General features: G+C 62.3%; 1 protein-coding gene across 1 annotated transcript in view; it reads left to right on the top strand.

Moving 5' to 3' along the window:
- Nucleotides 1-13,339, top strand: part of LOC116279800 (uncharacterized) — a 97,195-nt gene that overhangs the window by 66,685 nt on the left and 17,171 nt on the right. Inside the window, exons 36-46 of the mRNA XM_072950622.1 lie at nt 393-466; nt 2,074-2,185; nt 2,729-2,802; nt 4,410-4,521; nt 5,065-5,138; nt 6,746-6,857; nt 7,401-7,474; nt 9,079-9,190; nt 9,734-9,807; nt 11,413-11,524; nt 12,068-12,141. Of these exons, the coding sequence (XP_072806723.1) occupies nt 393-466; nt 2,074-2,185; nt 2,729-2,802; nt 4,410-4,521; nt 5,065-5,138; nt 6,746-6,857; nt 7,401-7,474; nt 9,079-9,190; nt 9,734-9,807; nt 11,413-11,524; nt 12,068-12,141 (1,004 nt within the window). The remainder of the gene's footprint in view (nt 1-392; nt 467-2,073; nt 2,186-2,728; nt 2,803-4,409; nt 4,522-5,064; nt 5,139-6,745; nt 6,858-7,400; nt 7,475-9,078; nt 9,191-9,733; nt 9,808-11,412; nt 11,525-12,067; nt 12,142-13,339) is intronic.

Here is a 13,339-nt window from a genome sequence, read left to right as displayed (position 1 = left end):
CGCGTCTTACCCTCCCCAATCCTGCCCTGGGGAGGAGGTGTCCCTTGTAGAGTGCTACGGAGTAAGAGGCCTGTGACAGAAGGCAGGCGTGTCAGTTCTGCACACGGGCCTTCAACAGGGAGCACGTTCCGGGCTCCCCGAAGGAGAAGCCCACCCCTGCCATTGTCTGCAGCGTGTGGAGCCCTGACCTTCCACGGCCGTTGATCGGCTATGGAAGAGACACCTGAACCCGTGGCCTGTGGTGTCTCCCTCAGGGTCACGAGACCTGTCTCCCACTCGGTCTGATGCGGGGACGAGTGGGATACGGGGAAGGAAGGCTCACCAGGTTTTGTGTGGCTTCAGCAAAGTCTTCGCAGGCGAGCCTAATCCTCCATCCCTTCTGTGGTTTTCAGCCCACGTAGGACCTGGCCCGGCCCCGGCATTGGCCGGCAGCTCCCGCCCGCCTGCGGCGGCCCCGGAGGCCCAGGTAAGTGGGGTGGCCGTGCTCCGTTGGACGTCGTCCTGGGAAAGGTGAGCTTCCTGTTTTCCCGGAAGCCATTCCCGCCCTCATCTCCAGACTGTGTGTCCTGTGACGGGTCTGGAGTGTCGTTCGCTTTCAAATTCAATCTCCCCAGGGGCCAGTGGGCTGCTTGTCCCTGGAGCCCGTCACCTTGGCGGGTGCCTGCCTAAGCCACGAGGGAGTGCTCAGAAGCCGAGGACCGCAGACTTTGGCTGTGGGTTTCTCGAGATAGCGTGCGGAGGGTGAGCCCTCGCTCCACACTGGCTTCTCCTGGCTCTGCTGACTCCTTCCTGACGACCTGCACCTGGGGTTGCTCCTGGGTCACTGAGGCAGAGTCCTGTGTCGTCACTCGTTTGACTTGTTCCCTTGCTGAGGCCAGGTGATTCTCCTGTTTAGCATGCCCATTGAAATCCTCGTAACTGAGAAAGGGGCAAAGCCCTCCCTCCAGCTTTGTCCTGTGTGCTTTGTGCAGCTTTGAGTCTACCTGTTTGGTGTGGGATAAATGTCAGAACCCGTGACCGTCTGTTCTCGGGACGGAGATGTGCCTGGCCCGCTGCGTCCAGTTGTACTCTGGGTAGACGTTGCTTTTGTAGTAAGAAATAGAGGCTTGCAGGGAAAGAGCCCGCAGTGAAGAGGCCTACTTCCCTGCAGGGGAATTGCGACGTGCAGCAGCATCCTCCCGTCGTGCTCCCCACCCCTGAGCCTGGTCGGGCCTGCCCTGCCCTGGAAGCTGTCAGAGCTGCTCCTGTGCGTCAGCATGACACGCCGCGGGATTTTGCGCCCGGGCTAGTAGGGTCCTTTTGGTGTCAGTTGTGGGATCCAGACATCCCATTTGAGTTTGCCGAAGGACACAAGTAGTGCACGCTTCGTAGCGCACTGAAAACCCAGACGTCCCTGAGGATAGCGGTGATTGTAGCGGAGCGTGACTACCTCCTGTGGGCAGCGTTGTCCCTTCAGGAGCACTTGGGCAGCTCCCCCGCAGGACTCCGGGGTGCCCAGCTCCCCAGTGCACTTTGCGCCCAGGGGAAGCCCCTGCAGGTCGGAGGAGATTACTTCGTTTGGGGGGGGGAGGAGAGGGCCAGGCAGGGTCCTGGAGGCAGAGCGGTGACCCAGGTGCGGCTCTGATTGCACGTGTGGAGGACGAGCTTTTCACGTCCGTCCCTTCTGCGTGTTCCTGGTCGGCGCCGGGCCAGCTCCCGTGGAGCTGGGGTGGTGGCGAGGAGGGCTGTCCTGCCCAAAGGGGTTGCCTGTTGTGAAGGCGCTGCTTTTGTCAGAGTGCTGGAAGCTCTGTGTGTGCATCCTCGCAGGCAGGACCCTTGGCTTCGTCCACTGGGCGACAGCGGGGGCGTCGTGTGGTGCCATTGTTGTCCCCCCGTGTCCTGCTGCGCGGCCCGGGCTGCCGGCTGCAGGCCCCAGAGGGCTGGGTGGAGCGTGGGGCACTGTGCTGCTGGGTGGGCACCCGGCGGGGTGTGGGGAGGGTGCCCGGTGCCGACAGCTGATGCGTTGGGTTTCGGCATTTGTCGGTGGTCGCTCCGTTTCTGTCGCCTGACACGGCTCTCCCTTCTGCCCTGCAGGTTACCTTGCAGCATCCCGGCCTTTGCAAGGACCGGCCCGTGTGGCCACCACCAGCTGGGCCCCCATTGGGCCCTGTCCAGCCTCGCTCACCTGTACCGGATGCTCCACTTGGTAAGATGAAAGCGTAGATTCCTCTGTTTGTTCCTTGCGTCACTGCAGGAGAAGGGCAGATCGCTCTCCAGGTCCCTCCCAGGGCATGGGCCACCCTGACTGGGCTCTCGGCCGTGCTCCCCTGGTGCCATAGCGGACGCAATTGATGGACCGCGTCTTACCCTCCCCAATCCTGCCCTGGGGAGGAGGTGTCCCTTGTAGAGTGCTACGGAGTAAGAGGCCTGTGACAGAAGGCAGGCGTGTCAGTTCTGCACACGGGCCTTCAACAGGGAGCACGTTCCGGGCTCCCCGAAGGAGAAGCCCACCCCTGCCATTGTCTGCAGCGTGTGGAGCCCTGACCTTCCACGGCCGTTGATCGGCTATGGAAGAGACACCTGAACCCGTGGCCTGTGGTGTCTCCCTCAGGGTCACGAGACCTGTCTCCCACTCGGTCTGATGCGGGGACGAGTGGGATACGGGGAAGGAAGGCTCACCAGGTTTTGTGTGGCTTCAGCAAAGTCTTCGCAGGCGAGCCTAATCCTCCATCCCTTCTGTGGTTTTCAGCCCACGTAGGACCTGGCCCGGCCCCGGCATTGGCCGGCAGCTCCCGCCCGCCTGCGGCGGCCCCGGAGGCCCAGGTAAGTGGGGTGGCCGTGCTCCGTTGGACGTCGTCCTGGGAAAGGTGAGCTTCCTGTTTTCCCGGAAGCCATTCCCGCCCTCATCTCCAGACTGTGTGTCCTGTGACGGGTCTGGAGTGTCGTTCGCTTTCAAATTCAATCTCCCCAGGGGCCAGTGGGCTGCTTGTCCCTGGAGCCCGTCACCTTGGCGGGTGCCTGCCTAAGCCACGAGGGAGTGCTCAGAAGCCGAGGACCGCAGACTTTGGCTGTGGGTTTCTCGAGATAGCGTGCGGAGGGTGAGCCCTCGCTCCACACTGGCTTCTCCTGGCTCTGCTGACTCCTTCCTGACGACCTGCACCTGGGGTTGCTCCTGGGTCACTGAGGCAGAGTCCTGTGTCGTCACTCGTTTGACTTGTTCCCTTGCTGAGGCCAGGTGATTCTCCTGTTTAGCATGCCCATTGAAATCCTCGTAACTGAGAAAGGGGCAAAGCCCTCCCTCCAGCTTTGTCCTGTGTGCTTTGTGCAGCTTTGAGTCTACCTGTTTGGTGTGGGATAAATGTCAGAACCCGTGACCGTCTGTTCTCGGGACGGAGATGTGCCTGGCCCGCTGCGTCCAGTTGTACTCTGGGTAGATGTTGCTTTTGTAGTAAGAAATAGAGGCTTGCAGGGAAAGAGCCCGCAGTGAAGAGGCCTACTTCCCTGCAGGGGAATTGCGACGTGCAGCAGCATCCTCCCGTCGTGCTCCCCACCCCTGCGCCTGGTCGGGCCTGCCCTGCCCTGGAAGCTGTCAGAGCTGCTCCTGTGCGTCAGCATGACACGCCGCGGGATTTTGCGCCCGGGCTAGTAGGGTCCTTTTGGTGTCAGTTGTGGGATCCAGACATCCAATTTGAGTTTGCCGAAGGACACAAGTAGTGCACGCTTCGTAGCGCACTGAAAACCCAGACGTCCCTGAGGATAGCGGTGATTGTAGCGGAGCGTGACTACCTCCTGTGGGCAGCGTTGTCCCTTCAGGAGCACTTGGGCAGCTCCCCCGCAGGACTCCGGGGTGCCCAGCTCCCCAGTGCACTTTGCGCCCAGGGGAAGCCCCTGCAGGTCGGAGGAGATTACTTCGTTTGGGGGGGGGAGGAGAGGGCCAGGCAGGGTCCTGGAGGCAGAGCGGTGACCCAGGTGCGGCTCTGATTGCACGTGTGGAGGACGAGCTTTTCACGTCCGTCCCTTCTGCGTGTTCCTGGTCGGCGCCGGGCCAGCTCCCGTGGAGCTGGGGTGGTGGCGAGGAGGGCTGTCCTGCCCAAAGGGGTTGCCTGTTGTGAAGGCGCTGCTTTTGTCAGAGTGCTGGAAGCTCTGTGTGTGCATCCTCGCAGGCAGGACCCTTGGCTTCGTCCACTGGGCGACAGCGGGGGCGTCGTGTGGTGCCATTGTTGTCCCCCCGTGTCCTGCTGCGCGGCCCGGGCTGCCGGCTGCAGGCCCCAGAGGGCTGGGTGGAGCGTGGGGCACTGTGCTGCTGGGTGGGCACCCGGCGGGGTGTGGGGAGGGTGCCCGGTGCCGACAGCTGATGCGTTGGGTTTCGGCATTTGTCGGTGGTCGCTCCGTTTCTGTCGCCTGACACGGCTCTCCCTTCTGCCCTGCAGGTTACCTTGCAGCATCCCGGCCTTTGCAAGGACCGGCCCGTGTGGCCACCACCAGCTGGGCCCCCATTGGGCCCTGTCCAGCCTCGCTCACCTGTACCGGATGCTCCACTTGGTAAGATGAAAGCGTAGATTCCTCTGTTTGTTCCTTGCGTCACTGCAGGAGAAGGGCAGATCGCTCTCCAGGTCCCTCCCAGGGCATGGGCCACCCTGACTGGGCTCTCGGCCGTGCTCCCCTGGTGCCATAGCGGACGCAATTGATGGACCGCGTCTTACCCTCCCCAATCCTGCCCTGGGGAGGAGGTGTCCCTTGTAGAGTGCTACGGAGTAAGAGGCCTGTGACAGAAGGCAGGCGTGTCAGTTCTGCACACGGGCCTTCAACAGGGAGCACGTTCCGGGCTCCCCGAAGGAGAAGCCCACCCCTGCCATTGTCTGCAGCGTGTGGAGCCCTGACCTTCCACGGCCGTTGATCGGCTATGGAAGAGACACCTGAACCCGTGGCCTGTGGTGTCTCCCTCAGGGTCACGAGACCTGTCTCCCACTCGGTCTGATGCGGGGACGAGTGGGATACGGGGAAGGAAGGCTCACCAGGTTTTGTGTGGCTTCAGCAAAGTCTTCGCAGGCGAGCCTAATCCTCCATCCCTTCTGTGGTTTTCAGCCCACGTAGGACCTGGCCCGGCCCCGGCATTGGCCGGCAGCTCCCGCCCGCCTGCGGCGGCCCCGGAGGCCCAGGTAAGTGGGGTGGCCGTGCTCCGTTGGACGTCGTCCTGGGAAAGGTGAGCTTCCTGTTTTCCCGGAAGCCATTCCCGCCCTCATCTCCAGACTGTGTGTCCTGTGACGGGTCTGGAGTGTCGTTCGCTTTCAAATTCAATCTCCCCAGGGGCCAGTGGGCTGCTTGTCCCTGGAGCCCGTCACCTTGGCGGGTGCCTGCCTAAGCCACGAGGGAGTGCTCAGAAGCCGAGGACCGCAGACTTTGGCTGTGGGTTTCTCGAGATAGCGTGCGGAGGGTGAGCCCTCGCTCCACACTGGCTTCTCCTGGCTCTGCTGACTCCTTCCTGACGACCTGCACCTGGGGTTGCTCCTGGGTCACTGAGGCAGAGTCCTGTGTCGTCACTCGTTTGACTTGTTCCCTTGCTGAGGCCAGGTGATTCTCCTGTTTAGCATGCCCATTGAAATCCTCGTAACTGAGAAAGGGGCAAAGCCCTCCCTCCAGCTTTGTCCTGTGTGCTTTGTGCAGCTTTGAGTCTACCTGTTTGGTGTGGGATAAATGTCAGAACCCGTGACCGTCTGTTCTCGGGACGGAGATGTGCCTGGCCCGCTGCGTCCAGTTGTACTCTGGGTAGATGTTGCTTTTGTAGTAAGAAATAGAGGCTTGCAGGGAAAGAGCCCGCAGTGAAGAGGCCTACTTCCCTGCAGGGGAATTGCGACGTGCAGCAGCATCCTCCCGTCGTGCTCCCCACCCCTGCGCCTGGTCGGGCCTGCCCTGCCCTGGAAGCTGTCAGAGCTGCTCCTGTGCGTCAGCATGACACGCCGCGGGATTTTGCGCCCGGGCTAGTAGGGTCCTTTTGGTGTCAGTTGTGGGATCCAGACATCCAATTTGAGTTTGCCGAAGGACACAAGTAGTGCACGCTTCGTAGCGCACTGAAAACCCAGACGTCCCTGAGGATAGCGGTGATTGTAGCGGAGCGTGACTACCTCCTGTGGGCAGCGTTGTCCCTTCAGGAGCACTTGGGCAGCTCCCCCGCAGGACTCCGGGGTGCCCAGCTCCCCAGTGCACTTTGCGCCCAGGGGAAGCCCCTGCAGGTCGGAGGAGATTACTTCGTTTGGGGGGGGGAGGAGAGGGCCAGGCAGGGTCCTGGAGGCAGAGCGGTGACCCAGGTGCGGCTCTGATTGCACGTGTGGAGGACGAGCTTTTCACGTCCGTCCCTTCTGCGTGTTCCTGGTCGGCGCCGGGCCAGCTCCCGTGGAGCTGGGGTGGTGGCGAGGAGGGCTGTCCTGCCCAAAGGGGCTGCCTGTTGTGAAGGCGCTGCTTTTGTCAGAGTGCTGGAAGCTCTGTGTGTGCATCCTCGCAGGCAGGACCCTTGGCTTCGTCCACTGGGCGACAGCGGGGGCGTCGTGTGGTGCCATTGTTGTCCCCCCGTGTCCTGCTGCGCGGCCTTGGCTGCCGGCTGCAGGCCCCAGAGGGCTGGGTGGAGCGTGGGGCACTGTGCTGCTGGGTGGGCACCCGGCGGGGTGTGGGGAGGGTGCCCGGTGCCGACAGCTGATGCGTTGGGTTTCGGCATTTGTCGGTGGTCGCTCCGTTTCTGTCGCCTGACACGGCTCTCCCTTCTGCCCTGCAGGTTACCTTGCAGCATCCCGGCCTTTGCAAGGACCGGCCCGTGTGGCCACCACCAGCTGGGCCCCCATTGGGCCCTGTCCAGCCTCGCTCACCTGTACCGGATGCTCCACTTGGTAAGATGAAAGCGTAGATTCCTCTGTTTGTTCCTTGCGTCACTGCAGGAGAAGGGCAGATCGCTCTCCAGGTCCCTCCCAGGGCATGGGCCACCCTGACTGGGCTCTCGGCCGTGCTCCCCTGGTGCCATAGCGGACGCAATTGATGGACCGCGTCTTACCCTCCCCAATCCTGCCCTGGGGAGGAGGTGTCCCTTGTAGAGTGCTACGGAGTAAGAGGCCTGTGACAGAAGGCAGGCGTGTCAGTTCTGCACACGGGCCTTCAACAGGGAGCACGTTCCGGGCTCCCCGAAAGAGAAGCCCACCCCTGCCATTGTCTGCAGCGTGTGGAGCCCTGACCTTCCACGGCCGTTGATCGGCTATGGAAGAGACACCTGAACCCGTGGCCTGTGGTGTCTCCCTCAGGGTCACGAGACCTGTCTCCCACTCGGTCTGATGCGGGGACGAGTGGGATACGGGGAAGGAAGGCTCACCAGGTTTTGTGTGGCTTCAGCAAAGTCTTCGCAGGCGAGCCTAATCCTCCATCCCTTCTGTGGTTTTCAGCCCACGTAGGACCTGGCCCGGCCCCGGCATTGGCCGGCAGCTCCCGCCCGCCTGCGGCGGCCCCGGAGGCCCAGGTAAGTGGGGTGGCCGTGCTCCGTTGGACGTCGTCCTGGGAAAGGTGAGCTTCCTGTTTTCCCGGAAGCCATTCCCGCCCTCATCTCAGACTGTGTGTCCTGTGACGGGTCTGGAGTGTCGTTCGCTTTCAAATTCAATCTCCCCAGGGGCCAGTGGGCTGCTTGTCCCTGGAGCCCGTCACCTTGGCGGGTGCCTGCCTAAGCCACGAGGGAGTGCTCAGAAGCCGAGGACCGCAGACTTTGGCTGTGGGTTTCTCGAGATAGCGTGCGGAGGGTGAGCCCTCGCTCCACACTGGCTTCTCCTGGCTCTGCTGACTCCTTCCTGACGACCTGCACCTGGGGTTGCTCCTGGGTCACTGAGGCAGAGTCCTGTGTCGTCACTCGTTTGACTTGTTCCCTTGCTGAGGCCAGGTGATTCTCCTGTTTAGCATGCCCATTGAAATCCTCGTAACTGAGAAAGGGGCAAAGCCCTCCCTCCAGCTTTGTCCTGTGTGCTTTGTGCAGCTTTGAGTCTACCTGTTTGGTGTGGGATAAATGTCAGAACCCGTGACCGTCTGTTCTCGGGACGGAGATGTGCCTGGCCCGCTGCGTCCAGTTGTACTCTGGGTAGACGTTGCTTTTGTAGTAAGAAATAGAGGCTTGCAGGGAAAGAGCCCGCAGTGAAGAGGCCTACTTCCCTGCAGGGGAATTGCGACGTGCAGCAGCATCCTCCCGTCGTGCTCCCCACCCCTGCGCCTGGTCGGGCCTGCCCTGCCCTGGAAGCTGTCAGAGCTGCTCCTGTGCGTCAGCATGACACGCCGCGGGATTTTGCGCCCGGGCTAGTAGGGTCCTTTTGGTGTCAGTTGTGGGATCCAGACATCCCATTTGAGTTTGCCGAAGGACACAAGTAGTGCACGCTTCGTAGCGCACTGAAAACCCAGACGTCCCTGAGGATAGCGGTGATTGTAGCGGAGCGTGACTACCTCCTGTGGGCAGCGTTGTCCCTTCAGGAGCACCTGGGCAGCTCCCCCGCAGGACTCCGGGGTGCCCAGCTCCCCAGTGCACTTTGCGCCCAGGGGAAGCCCCTGCAGGTCGGAGGAGATTACTTCGTTTGGGGGGGGGAGGAGAGGGCCAGGCAGGGTCCTGGAGGCAGAGCGGTGACCCAGGTGCGGCTCTGATTGCACGTGTGGAGGACGAGCTTTTCACGTCCGTCCCTTCTGCGTGTTCCTGGTCGGCGCCGGGCCAGCTCCCGTGGAGCTGGGGTGGTGGCGAGGAGGGCTGTCCTGCCCAAAGGGGCTGCCTGTTGTGAAGGCGCTGCTTTTGTCAGAGTGCTGGAAGCTCTGTGTGCATCCTCGCAGGCAGGACCCTTGGCTTCGTCCACTGGGCGACAGCGGGGGCGTCGTGTGGTGCCATTGTTGTCCCCCCGTGTCCTGCTGCGCGGCCCGGGCTGCCGGCTGCAGGCCCCAGAGGGCTGGGTGGAGCGTGGGGCACTGTGCTGCTGGGTGGGCACCCGGCGGGGTGTGGGGAGGGTGCCCGGTGCCGACAGCTGATGCGTTGGGTTTCGGCATTTGTCGGTGGTCGCTCCGTTTCTGTCGCCTGACACGGCTCTCCCTTCTGCCCTGCAGGTTACCTTGCAGCATCCCGGCCTTTGCAAGGACCGGCCCGTGTGGCCACCACCAGCTGGGCCCCCATTGGGCCCTGTCCAGCCTCGCTCTCCTGTACCGGATACTCCACTTGGTAAGATGAAAGCGTAGATTCCTCTGTTTGTTCCTTGCGTCACTGCAGGAGAAGGGCAGATCGCTCTCCAGGTCCCTCCCAGGGCATGGGCCACCCTGACTGGGCTCTCGGCCGTGCTCCCCTGGTGCCATAGCGGACGCAATTGATGGACCGCGTCTTACCCTCCCCAATCCTGCCCTGGGGAGGAGGTGTCCCTTGTAGAGTGCTACGGAGTAAGAGGCCTGTGACAGAAGGCAGGCGTGTCAGTTCTGCACACGGGCCTTCAACAGGGAGCACGTTCCGGGCTCCCCGAAGGAGAAGCCCACCCCTGCCATTGTCTGCAGCGTGTGGAGCCCTGACCTTCCACGGCCGTTGATCGGCTATGGAAGAGACACCTGAACCCGTGGCCTGTGGTGTCTCCCTCAGGGTCACGAGACCTGTCTCCCACTCGGTCTGATGCGGGGACGAGTGGGATACGGGGAAGGAAGGCTCACCAGGTTTTGTGTGGCTTCAGCAAAGTCTTCGCAGGCGAGCCTAATCCTCCATCCCTTCTGTGGTTTTCAGCCCACGTAGGACCTGGCCCGGCCCCGGCATTGGCCGGCAGCTCCCGCCCGCCTGCGGCGGCCCCGGAGGCCCAGGTAAGTGGGGTGGCCGTGCTCCGTTGGACGTCGTCCTGGGAAAGGTGAGCTTCCTGTTTTCCCGGAAGCCATTCCCGCCCTCATCTCCAGACTGTGTGTCCTGTGACGGGTCTGGAGTGTCATTCGCTTTCAAATTCAATCTCCCCAGGGGCCAGTGGGCTGCTTGTCCCTGGAGCCCGTCACCTTGGCGGGTGCCTGCCTAAGCCACGAGGGAGTGCTCAGAATCCGTGGACTGCAGACTTTGGCTGTGGGTTTCTCGAGATAGCGTGCGGAGGGTGAGCCCTCGCTCCACACTGGCTTCTCCTGGCTCTGCTGACTCCTTCCTGACGACCTGCACCTGGGGTTGCTCCTGGGTCACTGAGGCAGAGTCCTGTGTCGTCACTCGTTTGACTTGTTCCCTTGCTGAGGCCAGGTGATTCTCCTGTTTAGCATGCCCATTGAAATCCTCGTAACTGAGAAAGGGGCAAAGCCCTCCCTCCAGCTTTGTCCTGTGTGCTTTGTGCAGCTTTGAGTCTACCTGTTTGGTGTGGGATAAATGTCAGAACCCGTGACCGTCTGTTCTCGGGACGGAGATGTGCCTGGCCCGCTGCGTCCAGTTGTACTCTGGGTAGACGTTGCTTTTGTAGTAAGAAATAGAGGCTTGCAGGGAAAGAGCCCGCAGTGAAGAGGCCTACTTACCTGCAGGGGAATTGCGACGTGCAGCAGCATCCTCCCGTCGTGCTCCCCACCCCTGCACCTGGTCGGGCCTGCCCTGCCCTGGAAGCTGTCAGAGCTGCTCCTGTGCGTCAGCATGACACGCCGCGGGATTTTGCGCCCGGGCTAGTAGGGTCCTTTTGGTGTCAGTTGTGGGATCCAGACATCCCATTTGAGTTTGCCGAAGGACACAAGTAGTGCACGCTTCGTAGCGCACTGAAAACCCAGACGTCCCTGAGGATAGCGGTGATTGTAGCGGAGCGTGACTACCTCCTGTGGGCAGCGTTGTCCCTTCAGGAGCACTTGGGCAGCTCCCCCGCAGGTCTCCGGGGTGCCCAGCTCCCCAGTGCACTTTGCGCCCAGGGGAAGCCCCTGCAGGTCGGAGGAGATTACTTCGTTTGGGGGGGGGAGGAGAGGGCCAGGCAGGGTCCTGGAGGCAGAGCGGTGACCCAGGTGCGGCTCTGATTGCACGTGTGGAGGACGAGCTTTTCACGTCCGTCCCTTCTGCGTGTTCCTGGTCGGCGCCGGGCCAGCTCCCGTGGAGCTGGGGTGGTGGCGAGGAGGGCTGTCCTGCCCAAAGGGGCTGCCTGTTGTGAAGGCGCTGCTTTTGTCAGAGTGCTGGAAGCTCTGTGTGCATCCTCGCAGGCAGGACCCTTGGCTTCGTCCACTGGGCGACAGCGGGGGCGTCGTGTGGTGCCATTGTTGTCCCCCCGTGTCCTGCTGCGCGGCCCGGGCTGCCGGCTGCAGGCCCCAGAGGGCTGGGTGGAGCGTGGGGCACTGTGCTGCTGGGTGGGCACCCGGCGGGGTGTGGGGAGGGTGCCCGGTGCCGACAGCTGATGCGTTGGGTTTCGGCATTTGTCGGTGGTCGCTCCGTTTCTGTCGCCTGACACGGCTCTCCCTTCTGCCCTGCAGGTTACCTTGCAGCATCCCGGCCTTTGCAAGGACCGGCCCGTGTGGCCACCACCAGCTGGGCCCCCATTGGGCCCTGTCCAGCCTCGCTCACCTGTACCGGATGCTCCACTTGGTAAGATGAAAGCGTAGATTCCTCTGTTTGTTCCTTGTGTCAGTGCAGGAGAAGGGCAGATCGGTCTCCAGGTCCCTCCCAGGGCATGGGCCACCCTGACTGGGCTCTCGGCCGTGCTCCCCTGGTGCCATAGCGGACGCTATAGATGGACTGCGTCTTACCCTCCCCAATCCTGCCCTGGGGAGGAGGTGTCTCTTGTAGAGTGCTACGGAGTAAGAGGCCTGTGACAGAAGGCAGGCGTGTCAGTTCTGCACACGGGCCTTCAACAGGGAGCACGTTCCGGGCTCCCCGAAGGAGAAGCCCACCCCTGCCATTGTCTGCAGCGTGTGGAGCCCTGACCTTCCACGGCCGTTGATCGGCTATGGAAGAGACACCTGAACCCGTGGCCTGTGGTGTCTCCCTCAGGGTCACGAGACCTGTCTCCCACTCGGTCTGATGCGGGGACGAGTGGGATACGGGGAAGGAAGGCTCACCAGGTTTTGTGTGGCTTCAGCAAAGTCTTCGCAGGCGAGCCTAATCCTCCATCCCTTCTGTGGTTTTCAGCCCACGTAGGACCTGGCCCGGCCCCGGCATTGGCCGGCAGCTCCCGCCCGCCTGCGGCGGCCCCGGAGGCCCAGGTAAGTGGGGTGGCCGTGCTCCGTTGGACGTCGTCCTGGGAAAGGTGAGCTTCCTGTTTTCCCGGAAGCCATTCCCGCCCTCATCTCCAGACTGTGTGTCCTGTGACGGGTCTGGAGTGTCGTTCGCTTTCAAATTCAATCTCCCCAGGGGCCAGTGGGCTGCTTGTCCCTGGAGCCCGTCACCTTGGCGGGTGCCTGCCTAAGCCACGAGGGAGTGCTCAGAAGCCGAGGACCGCAGACTTTGGCTGTGGGTTTCTCGAGATAGCGTGCGGAGGGTGAGCCCTCGCTCCACACTGGCTTCTCCTGGCTCTGCTGACTCCTTCCTGACGACCTGCACCTGGGGTTGCTCCTGGGTCACTGAGGCAGAGTCCTGTGTCGTCACTCGTTTGACTTGTTCCCTTGCTGAGGCCAGGTGATTCTCCTGTTTAGCATGCCCATTGAAATCCTCGTAACTGAGAAAGGGGCAAAGCCCTCCCTCCAGCTTTGTCCTGTGTGCTTTGTGCAGCTTTGAGTCTACCTGTTTGGTGTGGGATAAATGTCAGAACCCGTGACCGTCTGTTCTCGGGACGGAGATGTGCCTGGCCCGCTGCGTCCAGGTGTACTCTGGGTAGATGTTGCTTTTGTAGTAAGAAATAGAGGCTTGCAGGGAAAGAGCCCGCAGTGAAGAGGCCTACTTCCCTGCAGGGGAATTGCGACGCGCAGCAGCATCCTCCCGTCGTGCTCCCCACCCCTGCGCCTGGTCGGGCCTGCCCTGCCCTGGAAGCTGTCAGAGCTGCTCCTGTGCGTCAGCATGACACGCCGCGGGATTTTGCGCCCGGGCTAGTAGGGTCCTTTTGGTGTCAGTTGTGGGATCCAGACATCCCATTTGAGTTTGCCGAAGGACACAAGTAGTGCACGCTTCGTAGCGCACTGAAAACCCAGACGTCCCTGAGGATAGCGGTGATTGTAGCGGAGCGTGACTACCTCCTGTGGGCAGCGTTGTCCCTTCAGGAGCACTTGGGCAGCTCCCCCGCAGGACTCCGGGGTGCCCAGCTCCCCAGTGCACTTTGCGCCCAGGGGAAGCCCCTGCAGGTCGGAGGAGATTACTTCGTTTGGGGGGGGGAGGAGAGGGCCAGGCAGGGTCCTGGAGGCAGAGCGGTGACCCAGGTGCGGCTCTGATTGCACGTGTGGAGGACGAGCTTTTCACGTCCGTCCCTTC

Source organism: Vicugna pacos, chromosome 27 (assembly GCF_048564905.1).
Source record: "Vicugna pacos chromosome 27, VicPac4, whole genome shotgun sequence".
Taxonomy (NCBI): domain Eukaryota; kingdom Metazoa; phylum Chordata; class Mammalia; order Artiodactyla; family Camelidae; genus Vicugna; species Vicugna pacos.
This window is presented reverse-complemented; position numbering and strand designations above follow the sequence as displayed.